This window comes from Atractosteus spatula, chromosome 2 (assembly GCF_055471065.1).
Source record: "Atractosteus spatula isolate fAtrSpa1 chromosome 2, fAtrSpa1.hap1, whole genome shotgun sequence".
NCBI lineage: Eukaryota > Metazoa > Chordata > Actinopteri > Semionotiformes > Lepisosteidae > Atractosteus > Atractosteus spatula.
Window position 1 is genome coordinate 4,023,995 of NC_142707.1, and position 13,980 is coordinate 4,037,974.

Consider the following 13,980-nt stretch of genomic DNA (forward strand, 5'->3'; position numbering starts at 1 on the left):
CAGCAGCCCAGTTCAATCAGACTCGGCCATTCGTACGCTCTCCTGATATCAGTTCCTCTCCTAAACACTATAAATACTGCACATGAGGCTCTTCTCTCCCTCACATCCCATCTCCACCCCCTCTCCCCCTCTGCAGCTGCCCCTGGGTCACCCCTCACTCTGCAGGGGGGTCCCAGCCTCCTCGTCCCCTGGCCAAGCAGGTCTAGCCAAGTCTTATTGTGACTAAAACAATCCACAATCCTATCAGTATGCTTAATTCCTGGGCGTTGTTACTCCTAGTGAAACAACTACCGCTGTGGCATAGTGACTGGCAGCCAGGATGACATTTTCCCCGGATCTGTCTGGATGGGCCAGATCTTTTTTTTTTTTATGCAGAGAGTCCCTGGAAACAACACGGTTGAAGGAGACTCTCTGGGCTCCTTCCAGGAAAGGCTGGCTGACATCCTTGGTCAGTAAAGCCCCAGGGATGCCAGTGAATGACCTCCATTCGTAATGTTTACACACTCATCACCCTTTATGGGAAGAAAATATAATAGTATGTTTTCACTGAATTGGGATCGCAATATAAAAAAAAAATCCTGTTGGAAGACCAATACATTTTGTGATATTACATTGGAAATAAATCAAACTCCATTCAGACATTCAGCCTGTTCGTTTTCTAACGATGTAGGAAATCATCAAGTCGCAGCAAGCGGGTGAAAACTCGAGCACGCACCTCCTTGTTTGTAGATGGGGGGTTTCTTGTATATGTTGGTACCGTTGTCTGAAAGGAAAGACAGGCACAGAATGGATTAGTCCCGTTCACAACGCAGAGGTGCCCGCAGGAGCCTGGAAGCAACCCCGTTCGAACCCTGTGCCGGGTCAGGGCGGGATGGGACAGGTGTGACGAGAGCAGCTGGGTTTCGACCCTGCTCGCTCCGAGCCCAGACAGAGCGAAGCACACTGCCACACCAAGAGACCGGGCCGCCTTGGGGGCAGAGTTTCACGCCGTCCACATCTCAGAGGGCAGGTGGTGACGCCACTTCGGGAAGCAGGGCTCTGACTGGCAACTGGAAGGTTGCGGGTTCCAATCCCGGGTGGGACACAGCTGTTGAACACTTGAGAGAGGTACTTCACCCGAACAGCTCCAGTAAAATACTCAGCTAAAGAAACGAGTGCACACGAAAATCACTTTGTCTAAAAGCGTCCACTAAATAAATGATTAATAATAAAGTAATGCAGCACCTTGCTGTCCAGTTATCAGGGATTACCCAGCTCTTACAGCTCTTTTGGTGTATCGGATGGGATCCTGGGGGTTTCATGCCAACCTCCCGATTCCAACCGGTCTGAAATGGGATTCTTTTGTCATTTTAAACTAATGGCACGGACGCAGCACATCAGGACTGGAAAGTTAAACACTGTCAGACAATTCCCTCTGCTGCCTTTTGAAAAGGCAAGACGTCTTGCCACTTGCCACTTCACAAGGTAGTGAAGTGAATGAAGGCAACGTAAACGCATGTGGAATAAACAACATCTGAGGAATCTGAGTTCCCTTTTTGAACAGAGAAGGCCTCTGATGGGGGACTCTACAAGCAGAGCGATTCTATGGGCTCAGTGTTTTATTCCAGTATTTGGTGCGCACCGGATGTCCAGTCTCGGACGGCCCGGTCCGGCCGGGTACCCTGTGACCCACCTGGTCTGTGAAAGTGCTGCATGGCTCCCTTGACCGAGCCGGTGCTGACCCGGCGCGTCTGAACGCTGGACGCCAGGGAGACGGTGCCGGGGGATTTCTGATCCAGTGATTCCCGGGACTCCTTGGACAGGAAGTTCTGCCCCAAAACACAGCGGAAGGAGACACGGAGGATTTACTTTAGAACGGAAGGAAGAATACAGACGACAGCAGGCCCGTCTGGTAGTTAGTGGCTGATTGATCGCAGGATCTCATCCGGCTGTTTCTTACGAGAAAGTATAATATCTTGGATGGGTAGCTTGTCCCACACTCCCACAACCCTTTGTGTAAAGAAATGCCTCCTCATTTCTGTTTCAAAATGCAATACCACATACACGATTTAATGACAAGTACAGGAAAAAGCCAGAAATAAGGATGACTCTAAACCCCCTCTGTCTTTGCCGTGACAATGTAAACAGCTACCTGTAAGCTTTTTGAAACTGAATGTATAATTTTACTCATACTGAACAAAGTGGCTAGCTGAATTATTGATAATCAAATGGAACAATACTTTCACTCAGGAAAACAAAGTCAGCATCCACAGCCAGGCATCTTGAGCCAAAAGAATACATTAAGAATTAATGCACAGCAGAATCAGTCTGCAGAATATAGCAGCATTACAGGAAAGGTGGAGTTCCCAAATACCCACGACTTCTTATCATGGTAACTCACATACTTTGCCAGTGAGAGTTTAGTAGTCAGTTAGATGTGCTTTGCGCTGCAGGCATGATCTGAACACTGATGTATAGTAAATCAATACCTCTTCTTCTGCTTGCATTGTAGCCCAGAAAGCAGTAACAGATATAAAACACATGTACATTTCAGATAGGAACACTCAAGTTGTAAGAATCGATCTTCTGGGACAACAGCAAAGCAATTATGAGGCAATTTTTAGATGTCATCTGAGCGATGCCACTTCCTGTGATGGACGCCAGGGCTCTGCTGCTGGATGTGGACCTCAGTCACAGACAGTACGTCTTAATAACCAACTGTTCGACCCAATAGAGCTGGCATTGGAAAGCTCCCAGTGCAGTAAATAACAAAGCAAATACGAAGGAACTCCCTCACACTGTGCTAGGAGGACTCTCACAGTTTTAAAGATCTGATGAAGGACCTTTCGCCAAAGTGCATTGTGTGAACTTTGCTCTTCGTGGTCTTTTCCTCCTACAAGCCTGCGCTATATGCTTGGTCAAGAGTGCAGACGCTGTGCTTTCTTTGAAGTCCAGATCCCAGCATAGCAGCCCTGACAACACAGCAGGGCAACATAGCCTCACAATGACTATTTCCCTGTGCACAACAGCGCCCCCCAGTGTCAGGGCAGAAGTTACTTTGGAAATACTCTTCTTTTACGCACTGCTGCTTGCTGCACCTTTCCCGCCTTCCGGTTCGCACCGATTCTGAAAGTCGTTTCCCTTACCTCTGGGGAGGGCGGGGGAGATATCGAGTGCGGGGACATGGATCTCTGAAAGAAGGAAACAAAGGCACTGTGTTACCGCCTGCCCCCTGCCGGCACACCCCTGCCGCGCAATGGCCAGCGAGTATCGGGCTGCGCGGACGAGCTCGATGCCATGCTCCGGCTGCCAGACAGGGAAGGATCAGATTGGTCTTTCCGGGAGCCCGGACGGCAGACGGAACAGTTTGACGAGTCGGGACTGGTTTCCAGCAGAGGAGCTGCCAGGACACACACCTCCCGGATTAAGGATTCCTTGCGGGGAGCTCAGCAGTGCTGCATGAATCTGCCCCCTGGAGCCTCGCTCCCGGTGCGAGACAGAGCTTTCGACATCCTGTCTGCGGCACTTTGAGCCGGTTCAGTGTGGCGTGCTTGCAGCCAGTCCAGGAGTCTGAGGGCGGGTTATGATTAATCACCCGCAGGGGGACTCAGGACAGTTCATGAACAGCTGGCCCATTCGAGCAGGTCTGAAAGTAACCCACCTTGCACCATCCTTCATATACTGTAACATGTCTATTTAATGGGCCTTTCGAAAGAACATAAGAAAGTTTAGAACTGAGCAAAGGCCATTCAGCCCAGTCCATTAGGTAATTAGCAGCTAATTGATCCGAATGCCATTCAGTGAATCAATCATATGTCGGGGTAGCTTGTTCCACACTCCTGCAACTCTTTGTGTAAGGCAGCTTCTCCTGTGCTGGGTTTTAAATGAGCTTCCCTGCGGTTTCCACTTTGGTTCCTGATTCTGGTTCGCTAGGCCGACCTTGTCAGGGCCTTTGAGTGGGGTTCGAGCCCCCCGGGTTTGTCTCAGCCCTCGTATTGACCAGCTCGTTATTTCTGCAAACCCCACAGCGTAAGCCCGGCTAATGTGTGTGAAGGTAATGTGTGTATTTAAAGAGGAAATTCAGTCCAAAATAATAAGGGGTTACAAAAACAGTACCAAAAACAGTTAAGCAAAATACATTCATGGTACCCACACTGTATTAACTATTCATTTTACAGACATTCTTATCAGAGGTTAGACAGGTATTTGACATCCATGCTCAGTGGAAAGAATATCTTTTAGGGGTTCAGGTCAGAGCAGCAAGATTGTCCTTTACAAATCATGGCCTCCTAATAACCCCCATCTCTGAACTGGCTTCACCACTCTGCTCTCCTCCCCACTGAGAGCTGGTGTGTGGGGAGAGTACTGGTGCACTCTGGCTACTGTCGTATCATCCAGGTGGGGCTGCAGACTGGTGGTGGAGGAGGGGATCCCCATTACCTGTAAAGTGCTTTGAGTAAAGTGTCCAGAAAAGCGCTATATAAGTGCAAAGAATTATTATTAATAATTATTATTAGCACACCACAGCTCAGGTTTAAAGTCAGAATGGGTGCAGTTACAAGGAGATGACCACTAGAGGACACCAGAGACAAGAATTGAGTGTTCCGAGTCTCTGAGCCAGGCATCGGTTCCAAGTGTGGTCAAGCCTATTTAATAGAAACTGTTATCAGTTGACAGGTAATCAGCTGGCAGGCAGGACAGACCCTGAGGCTCCTTAACTTCACTGACTGAGAGACACAAACCCAAGTCCTTCATGGGAGGGCTCCAGCTCTCCACGAGCAGCGAGCAAGACAAGAAAATGACAATCCCTACAGGCACGTTCAAATATCTGCTCACCTCTCTGCTCCTGGGCAGTTCTGTCCGGTCCAGGGCAGAGTAGTTGAAGTGGGGCTCGTAGATCATTAAGTCCGGTCGCTCGATGTCCAGTATAGCTTTGTCTTTGGGGATGGCTGCCAAGTCCTTGTATCCTATCACCTGGTTATCCATTTTCGCCTGGAAAAGAGGGAATGAAAGAAGGATCTCACTAAAGGCAATATCTGTCTGATCGCAAGGTCTTCTTAAAAAAAAAGGAACGTGGCACAGTACTGGACAGTTTTCATACTGTTTTACTGGGAGAAGTTCAGATTGTGTTTATTAATACCATGAGCTGACTGAGATTGTGTCTTTCTGGGGAGATTGCAGAGAGAGAAGTAGATATTCTTAGCGCAACACGACTAGATTTCTGCAGAGCCGCAGAGCGTTATGTAACACACAACCACCTGTCTACTGAATCGCTGACGGAGTCTCAGGACTGCTTTCTAAAACAGCAGCACCTGGCAGGGAAATGCAGGAGTCATGGATCCCTCCGACAGGAATCAACAGGTCACCATCCGGCTCTTCATACAGCCCGTCCTGAGTCAGAGCCCAAACAAGCCCTCCAATCAGGCAGCAGATTTCACCCTGAAACCCTGGCCACCGGGAAGGATGAGTCTTTTCCTCCAGCGTTAAATGGATCAAGAAATCCTGTAACGTTTTTGCTATTTCTAGGCCTTGCCTTGACCTCACCCCTAAAGCCCCTGTTATCTTCAGGCAGGGTGAACCTGTGTGCCCTCTGTCGCCTTTGCTGTGGGAGACATTCTTCTGCTTCCTTTTAAAAGACAGTCAGGAGTCCGTCTCAGAAGATAAAAGCAGTATTTATTTCACGTGCAACGGAGCGAAACACAGAGGTGCTCGACGCGTTTTTGTCAAAGTGATGAAACGAGAACAGCCCTTAAATATTTTACGTTTTCCATCACGCTTCCCTGTGCTGATCAGACTGGCAGCATTCCAAGATCATGCTCATCTTCCTCCTCCCTATCTGCCAAAGATCACTTCCTGTAACACAATTGGTCACTTAGTTTCGCAGCAGGCGTTCCTGTATAACACTGTAGAATTACACAGTAGCCCTTGTGTCCAGCATTCTTTCATTCGGGCTCAAACCACTTCTGCAAGCCCACCTTATAAAATACTGCAGCATGGGGAGAGAAAGTGGGTATAAAGCTCACAGAGACCTTGCCCCCCAGCAGAGCAGCACTGGTCAGTCCAGAGCCAGTCTGCGTTAAGGACACTGGGCCAGGGGCAGTGCAGGGCGTGTGTTTACACAGGAAGAGCGCTAAATACCTCCTACCCTTGTGTTACTTTTGCACAATCTGTAAATTGTATTGTAAATTGCAATTGTGTGATTTATTGTATCCTAATGTTAATCTAATCCCTATAAATTCCTGTCCTTCTACTCTTCTAGCCCTCTTAACGAGCTCGAGGACAAAGCATTTCATTGCTGACAACACCGCTGTATGCTGTAGTGTCCGTGCGTTGATAAATAAACCTTGATTGATTGATGGGTTGGTTGGGGGAACGGGGCCAGGCTGCCAAGCAAAGGGTGGTGAACCTGCACGAGGGGTTCGGGAGAATCCTGAGAGAGAGAGGCTGTTCTTACCATGATGGTGGCGGCTGGAGAGCCAGGCACGCTGGGGCCCCGGGAGGAGCTCACACTCCCCGGAGACGTCCTGGTCTGCTGCTGCCGGGAAACACAGGCCGCCGTGAGAGAGACACGCACGGACACCAGGGAAAAGCACACTCCGCTGCACAAAACAGGGCCGCTAGCTATATAATCACGTTCCTGACAGGCATCCCGGGAAAGGTACCCTTGGGAACAAAGCATCCCCCAAGGAGGGCACAAAGTCCCGCATTTCTCTTCTCAGCAACTGGTGAGGTCCGCTCGCTTGGATAGCTCTCTCCCATCGCATCCCCATTTGGAAATAAAGAGAAATTTCAGGAGCCCTCAATGGAATTTAGACAGGAAACTGAGGTTAACAGCCCTGTTCTTGTGAATATGTGTCACGGGATCTTTAATGACCAGGGACCCTGTTTAATGTCTCATACTACAGCAGAGTGCCCAGCCACCTTCCTGGGACGGGGATTATTGGGAAATTCAGGTCCAGGGGAAATAGCGCCTTCTACTGGTCCACTAACACCTTCCACAGCTGCAACCAGCTGTTTCTTCTGAGGCTCCCAGTACTGGCCAGGCCATTCCCTTGCTCAGCTTCTGAGGTCGGACAAACTGAGCCTGCAATGTGAGCGTGCCACTGTCAAAGCACTGCAAAGGACTGATTCTAACTGTACCAAGAGATCCAGCTGTGATAAAACGCTGCATATCCTCTTTTCCAGAACGGAAAAACAGGATCATTGGACTCTGGGTCTTAGGAGGAGCAGTGGAAGAATTAGATCAGTACGATGGTTAGGAAATGACCTGTCAGGCCAAGGAACACAGAGTTATACTATAAAAATAAAAAATGTAGAAAAATATGATTACCTTCTGCATCTTTTGAGTAGAAAAGAAATAACTTCTTTGATACACACCAGCCAAATTATTCTGTTAAGAACAGAGAGAGAGGAAACAACACTGATGTGAAAATCGAGTTCACTCAGATCTATTTGCACAACCTAAACTCAATGATGGTTACAGACCTTCTGAAATTTGAAAAGCAAAGAACACATTTCATGGCTGTGGTTATGGTCACTTAATCACAGCTATCCGAGCCGCCTTTCAGCTGGGGGAACAGACGTCGGTGTGTCAGGGTAATCATATTCTGATCCATCAGTTTCGGGGCAAAACTCAATTACAAGGCACTGGAAATGCAGTGATGAATCCGTGACCCATTCAGCGCAGTGAGGGCAGCGACAGTAATGACTGAACCACGCTGAGGTGGGGGCTGGAGGGGAAGCAGACTCCACTGAGTCTCATAAAAGGCCCTCATTCTAGAACAGAGGCAGGCATCCTCAGCTCTGCCCATCCACAACCTTTACAGGGCTGACCCCTGAACGGATTCCTTCGTGACTGAAGAGCACTTCAATAATGAAGGGTCAGGGGGAACAGAGGTTTACAATGGTGTGCCACAGAAGAGCCAAGATCGCCCACCCCTGATCGAGAACCTCACATCCCAGCTGGAATTGGCAGAATGCTGTCTGCAGATCTACGGATCCCTCCCTTTAGACCTCCCCTGCTATCCTGTAGATCCTGTAGCAAGATCCCTTGCTATCCCAGGGAACACAAGTTCACTGGCAGGTGAATAACGTCTGGGCAGAGACAGACAGGTCTGGAAACCTTTCAAAATCATGGTCTTGTAAAACATTGAAATGTAAAATGTTGAAATGGTCTGTTGGGGGAGAAATCAGAGGAAATGCTCTGCTGTCATTTTTTACTCTGCAGTCAGTTTTTTTCTGCCGTCCCACAAAGCACCTGTTTCTAGCCTGTTTCTGTGAAGAAACAGAGCGCATGCAGAGCTGCAGCACTTGAGAGCTCCGAGCTGTTCGGAGCTGTACAATATCAGGTAAGTCAGGGGTACCAGGGGCACGAGGACCCCTCTGGCTTCTCTTCTCCATGACCCGACGCCGGTCCGATCTGTGAATCTTTCCTGCTTCATGTCAGCCTGCAGACTGACAGTGTGCACCACTCCTTCACTCTCACAGGAGCCACACAACACCCTGCACGCCTCTCCAACAGACTCTCATGCACAGCGCTTTTTTTTCCTTTCTGAAAACACCATATTTCCATCATGTCTTTCCCAGATGGAGTTTATGGCTTCAGCGCAGTCCCTTCCAAATGCACAATGCCAGCTAAATTCAGATGAAATGCCTGTACTCATAGCCAGTTCTGCAAACGGCTTTAAAATTTGAGCTCTCTCCTAACGAATCGCAGGACCTCCTTGATATGGATTTAGCAGATTTAGCAGTTAGCTGACACAAATATCGAAACATTTCTATCACAAGAGATATACGATATTGCAGATAACAGCCCATAACTGCATATGAGATATTAAAACGCCATATCAATCATCTGGCACCGTTATCCATCGGTAATTGTGTTCACAGTAAGGAACATTGCATACAGTGTGATCTGCTTTGACACTGTACTGCCAAATAGATTATAAAAATCAGGGAGCAGCAGGACAAGACCAGCAAAGCTAACAAATGAAAAGAGCTGAAGGCTGGGACTGTTCACGTGCCCTCTCTTCCACTGTCCACCTGCACGCTAACCTGATCGAGAGCTTCAGGAGAACTGAAGTCCCTCCCGTCCACCCTCTGCCTCCCCGGAGGACAGAGCAGAGACAGGTAAACAAGTGAAATCCAAGCCAGGCCTGTTCTCCCGGCACTCCCTCCGCAGGCGCTGGGTGTAATCTGACCATCCCCCCAGGGCTGCCCAGTCCAGCTCAAGTACCAGCTCCTGCCCAAGCCAAAGGCGGCTCTACTGGTCCCACTAAGAGCCTCAAGACGTCAGTGACTTCTGATTCTCCTTTCTGGGGTGATGGCTATGCTACCATCTCCCCCCGATGCATGCAGAGCTCCAGCCGAGACCGGGTCAGGACACGCGGTCTGTAGGGAGAGCAAACCGGCCAGCGGGTCTGGAGACAGGCTGGGACGGGAAGGCCCGGGCACCCCCTGCGCTGCCAGCCTGCATGACAGAGAGGTTATCGCGCAGGACAGACGCCACGCCCCCCCCCCCCCGCTGCGGCTCGCACCAGGAAATTTTGTTGATGGCAAACAAAGCCACAACACCAAAACCAAGAAGGTCCCTTGAGAAACCCAGGCTCGGGGCCTGTATTTCACACCACAAACAGGACCTTCTTGTGCACCCAAACTGCTTGACGTCTGTGCGCATCTCTCTTTCCATCTGGGAATGACTCCCCTCTTGTCCTTGGAGCCCAGCACTTGAGTCTAGCTCTTGAACTGTTACCGTCTCACTATCATGGGGGGGGGGTCTGTACCCCCGTGCTCATACCTGAGACTTCCAGATGGGTCATGTCAGTCAGATTGAGGTCGCTCAGCCCTCAGACTCAGTTCTGAAAAAAGAGAGCATGAAATAGAATCAACAACCATTTTCATACTTTATTCACTTACAAAAAGGCGTCTGGATTGTTTGAGGTGTGCAAGAACTTTCCATTTTTCCCTTCTCCTAGGGAAAGGTGTCCGATCTTCACTGTTTGTCTGTTTGTGTACAGAGTTTTCTACACATGGGCACTTCTTTGCTACAACCATCAATGCTATAGTCACCCACTGCCTACCCCCACTCAGGAAAGAGTATTTAAAACCTAAAACAGGAGACGATTCTTTACACAAAGGGTTGTAGGAGTGTGGAATGAGTTACCCAAGCATGTAGTAGAAGCTGATATTCTGTCAAGAAACAGCTGGATCAGATCCTAGGATCAATTCGCTGCTAACAATCATGGAAGTAATATGATTTCCTGCACTATCATGGAAGCAGGATGATTTTCTTGTGCAATCGTGGAATTAAGATAGTCATGGAGGCTTTTCCCATATAGTCATGGAGGCTACATGATTTTCCTGTACAGTCATGGGTGATTTTTCTGTGGAAGGCTGGAAGTGGGATGATGTTCCTGGACGGTGATTTTCAGCAGAACGTGCCCGTGTCCTAGCTCTGGGGTAGAGGAAAGGCTTGTACCGTGCGACTTTATCACCCCCAAGTGACGCCAGGTGGACTCTCATTTCAAGTACTGTACCCCTTCACCGAACTTATGCAACAACTAGAAAAACCACAGGCACATACGTTACAGATCCCCATGTGTTGATACACGCTAAGATGTCCAGGTCTTGCCACTAACTGGTGCGAGCTGTGTCTCCGTGGGGCAGAAGCTCATCTGCCCGAGCTCCCCCGGTCTCAGGCCCCTTCCCGCAGCCACGTCCTTCCCATCCGAACGGTGAGGATCCCGGGCTCCTCGGCTCGGGCCGGCGCTGAGAGGAGAAGCCCCCCCGCCTGGAGACCGAGACGAGAGCACGGTGCTGTCTGGTGAAGGAGTGACGCTGGCCTGCCTCACCTGCGCTCCCCCTGCGCTTCTCATGTGTGAGAAGGTGCCTTGACCTTCTGGCCTGGAGAGAGGGTGTGACGATGGCGGGGGGGGGCGGGGCGGGATGGGTCTGACTTCCAGAACCCCACTTTCAGAGCCCCTGCCCCTCTGCCTTCCCAGGTTAAAGGCAGTGAGGCCACAGTACAGGCCAGACTGGAGAACAGAAGGCTCACTCACTCCCTGATGAGTGCTGTTAAGCTATAGGCGGCTTGCATGCTGCCCTGGGTAACCATGACAACTAATTATCCCTTTCTGCCGCCCCCCCGTTCTGATAAATGACACTGGACTTCTACCCTGCAACAGTTCATCGTCTACAATTACCTCTCCACTGATCCCCTCTTTCTCACCCCCCCCCCCACTGACCCCCTCTTCCTCACCCTCCCCGGGTGTGAACTGTGAACCTGAAGAAGGCTCCACAGCCAGAACGTTGTGTCTCTTTTCCTTTCAGCGTGGAATAAACCTCTACCTGCTCCTTTCCAGCCTTGTGTAACTCTTACTGTTCTTCACCCCCAGAGCTGTGAAACACCTTCCTAATGGCACTGGCGCTCTATAAACATGGAGCACACAGGCTGCTTCACTTCCTACAGTTTCCTTCACACTAAATCTCCTAATTCTCTGACTAGCGACGCTACTTCCTATGAGCACTTCTTCCCTGTACAGAAGGACGACAGGGTGAAACAGGGTGTTGCCTACGCAGCTTGGTTTCCACACAGCAGCCGGATACTTCCCAGGTCTTAGTCCTGAACAGAGAAGGGTACGAGAGGATCTGATGGAGTTATGCTGAATCCTTGGGGGTTTTGACAGAGTCAACCCAGTAGTCCTCTTCAGAGTCAACAATGAAACGCGAACACGAACAAAGGTGGAATCTATGCGGATGGGCATTTAAAACTGACAACAGGAGGCATATCTTTACGCAAAGGGTTGTGGGAATGTGGAACAAGCTACCCAGCCACGCTGCTGAAGCCATGCTACCCTCGCTTTCTTCAAGAAATGGATGGGATACAGGGATCAATCAACTACTGTTAAACTGGCAAAAGTGCGCTGCTGTCAGATTGTAGCGAATTTCTGACAGGACAGAACGAAGAGTTAAGAAAAATGGAATGGATGTCAAGGTGCACAGCACACCGCGATGGAGGCAAGCGTATGCAAATAGCTTTAATCTCTAAATACCAGCTCCCAGGAATAAACACACCGGGTGAAAAGCTGTAAAAAGAGAAGGCTCTGGATCTCACACCCAAGGAGAAAAAACAGGCCAAATGCTTCCCAACGTCTGAGTCACGGAATTCAAAGCCTGTTTGAAGCCTAAGACCGTAATCCATGAGCTGCACTTCAGATTTGCTTAGCAATATAAACCTGAGAGGCTCAGTGCTGCCTGCAAATCAGACACAAACAGTGGAAAAACCACTTTCGGCAGTTTTCAGACACAGCCCCCCTTTGCAAAGAGCTCAAAACGTTTAAGCGCACCCCCCTCTCTTCTCAAATGAAATAGCGCCCAGCATCCGACCCGTTAAACGGACTTGCTCAGGTTTAATTCAAAGGAATTGATCTGCAGAATAGATCAATTTCCAGCTGATCCCTCTTTTCCGAGGGATCACGTCAAGGGTGCAGTCATAACAGTTCATCAATTACTTGGCATGATTATAATGACCGCAATCCAATCTACACGTATACTAAAATTAACTGCAAATACATTCAATCCCCCAGTCCTGCAACATTTCAGATGCACACTCTTTTTCACATTGCCAGTTATGTAAAGGATTCAGGATTATAATTGCGTTATTTCTAGCCGTGTTTTGGTAGCAGTATAATCACCCTCCCCCTGTTCAAAGCGTCAGAAATAGCACAAAGGCTTGTGGGCCAGGAGATCGCGTAACTCCCCGCGCGCCGAAGTGACGATCTGTGACGGATTACTCCGCCATACGAAGAAACACACCACCTCTGGAATGTTCCTGTTTCCGACCCGCGCTGTCACTCTTCCTCCCAGGCACTTCGAGAAAGTTTTCTCCTTGTAAGAAAATTCAGAATGGGAGCAGTGCACAGACGGAGACTTCCATGCGGACTGGAAAGCAGTCTTTCATGGTGGTGGGAGATGCCTGGAGATGTATTCGCTCCTATTTTCAAGTTCAAGTTCAAGTTTATTCTCATTATACTCATATACAGGTATATGGTATAACGAAATGCTATTTAGCTAGCTCTTAGACGGTAAGAAGTACAAAAAAAACCCAACAACAATACAATTGCATAAGAACAGAGACAACAGACAGTGTGCAAAACACAACAGGCAATGTGCAAAACTTTTTTTTCCATTGTGTTTCCATTTTTTTCCCATTGTGTTCTAAACTGGGTTTTTGCACAACACAGCTGACAGACAGAGCACTAACGCACAATCACACCTCGACACTTGGCTAGCAGTGTCAGGGGTGCAAGCAGTGACCACAGTAAGACAGTAAGTGGTACAGTAAGACAGTCAGCAGTACAGGTCAGACTGTTTGAAATTCACACTTTAATCAATAGCTGGGAGCCAACAAGGAGAAAAGAGAGGTGTGACCTTCCAATGACCTTATTTCCCCACACTGACAGAAGAATAAAAAACAGAGTCAGAAACGGAACTCGTGTCAGAATGAAAAAATAAAAGCTCAGCACAGGAAGGTTTTCTCCCATTTCTTGTGTTCTTGACTTTCAGTTCCAAAAGGGCTGGCAGGACGATGCCTATTCCAGGACCATCTGTCCAGCTCCTTCAGGAATTTGGAATTTGTGCAAAGATTTTCTCAGTTACAGAAAAAAAAACCATCAGATCCACAGGCCGGCTTAAAATATCTTGTACAGTGCAGATGGGAGGGCAAATTCAACTAATTGAGGAGATCACAGACTGCGAGTGAACTCATCCTGTAAAACCTCTCTCTAATGCACTGAAACCCACAGAGGAAAAGGAGCACAGACTCTCAGCCTGTGCAGTTTACCCAGCAGTCATCCCTGCAGGACATGTGCATGGAAGCCATTTGTAATATCAGCGTTAGCATGTTAAATGAACTCAGCGGGCTGCCTAGAGCCTAAGCTGTTGACTTCATGGAACGAGTTTGCTTCCCGGATAGAACCAAGAATCCCTGAACTAGTGGATGAA

At 48.9% G+C, this 13,980-nt stretch overlaps 1 protein-coding gene across 1 annotated transcript in view; it reads right to left on the minus strand.

Moving 5' to 3' along the window:
* dmtn (dematin actin binding protein) overlaps positions 1-13,980 on the minus strand; it is a 37,329-nt gene that overhangs the window by 9,689 nt on the left and 13,660 nt on the right. The window contains exons 2-8 of the mRNA XM_088909306.1: positions 9,776-9,836; positions 7,310-7,369; positions 6,434-6,514; positions 4,816-4,971; positions 3,126-3,170; positions 1,673-1,808; positions 716-763 (exon numbers count right to left, since the gene is read on the minus strand). Of these exons, the coding sequence (XP_088765432.1) occupies positions 716-763; positions 1,673-1,808; positions 3,126-3,170; positions 4,816-4,971; positions 6,434-6,514; positions 7,310-7,318 (475 nt within the window). The 5' untranslated portion in view covers positions 7,319-7,369; positions 9,776-9,836. The remainder of the gene's footprint in view (positions 1-715; positions 764-1,672; positions 1,809-3,125; positions 3,171-4,815; positions 4,972-6,433; positions 6,515-7,309; positions 7,370-9,775; positions 9,837-13,980) is intronic.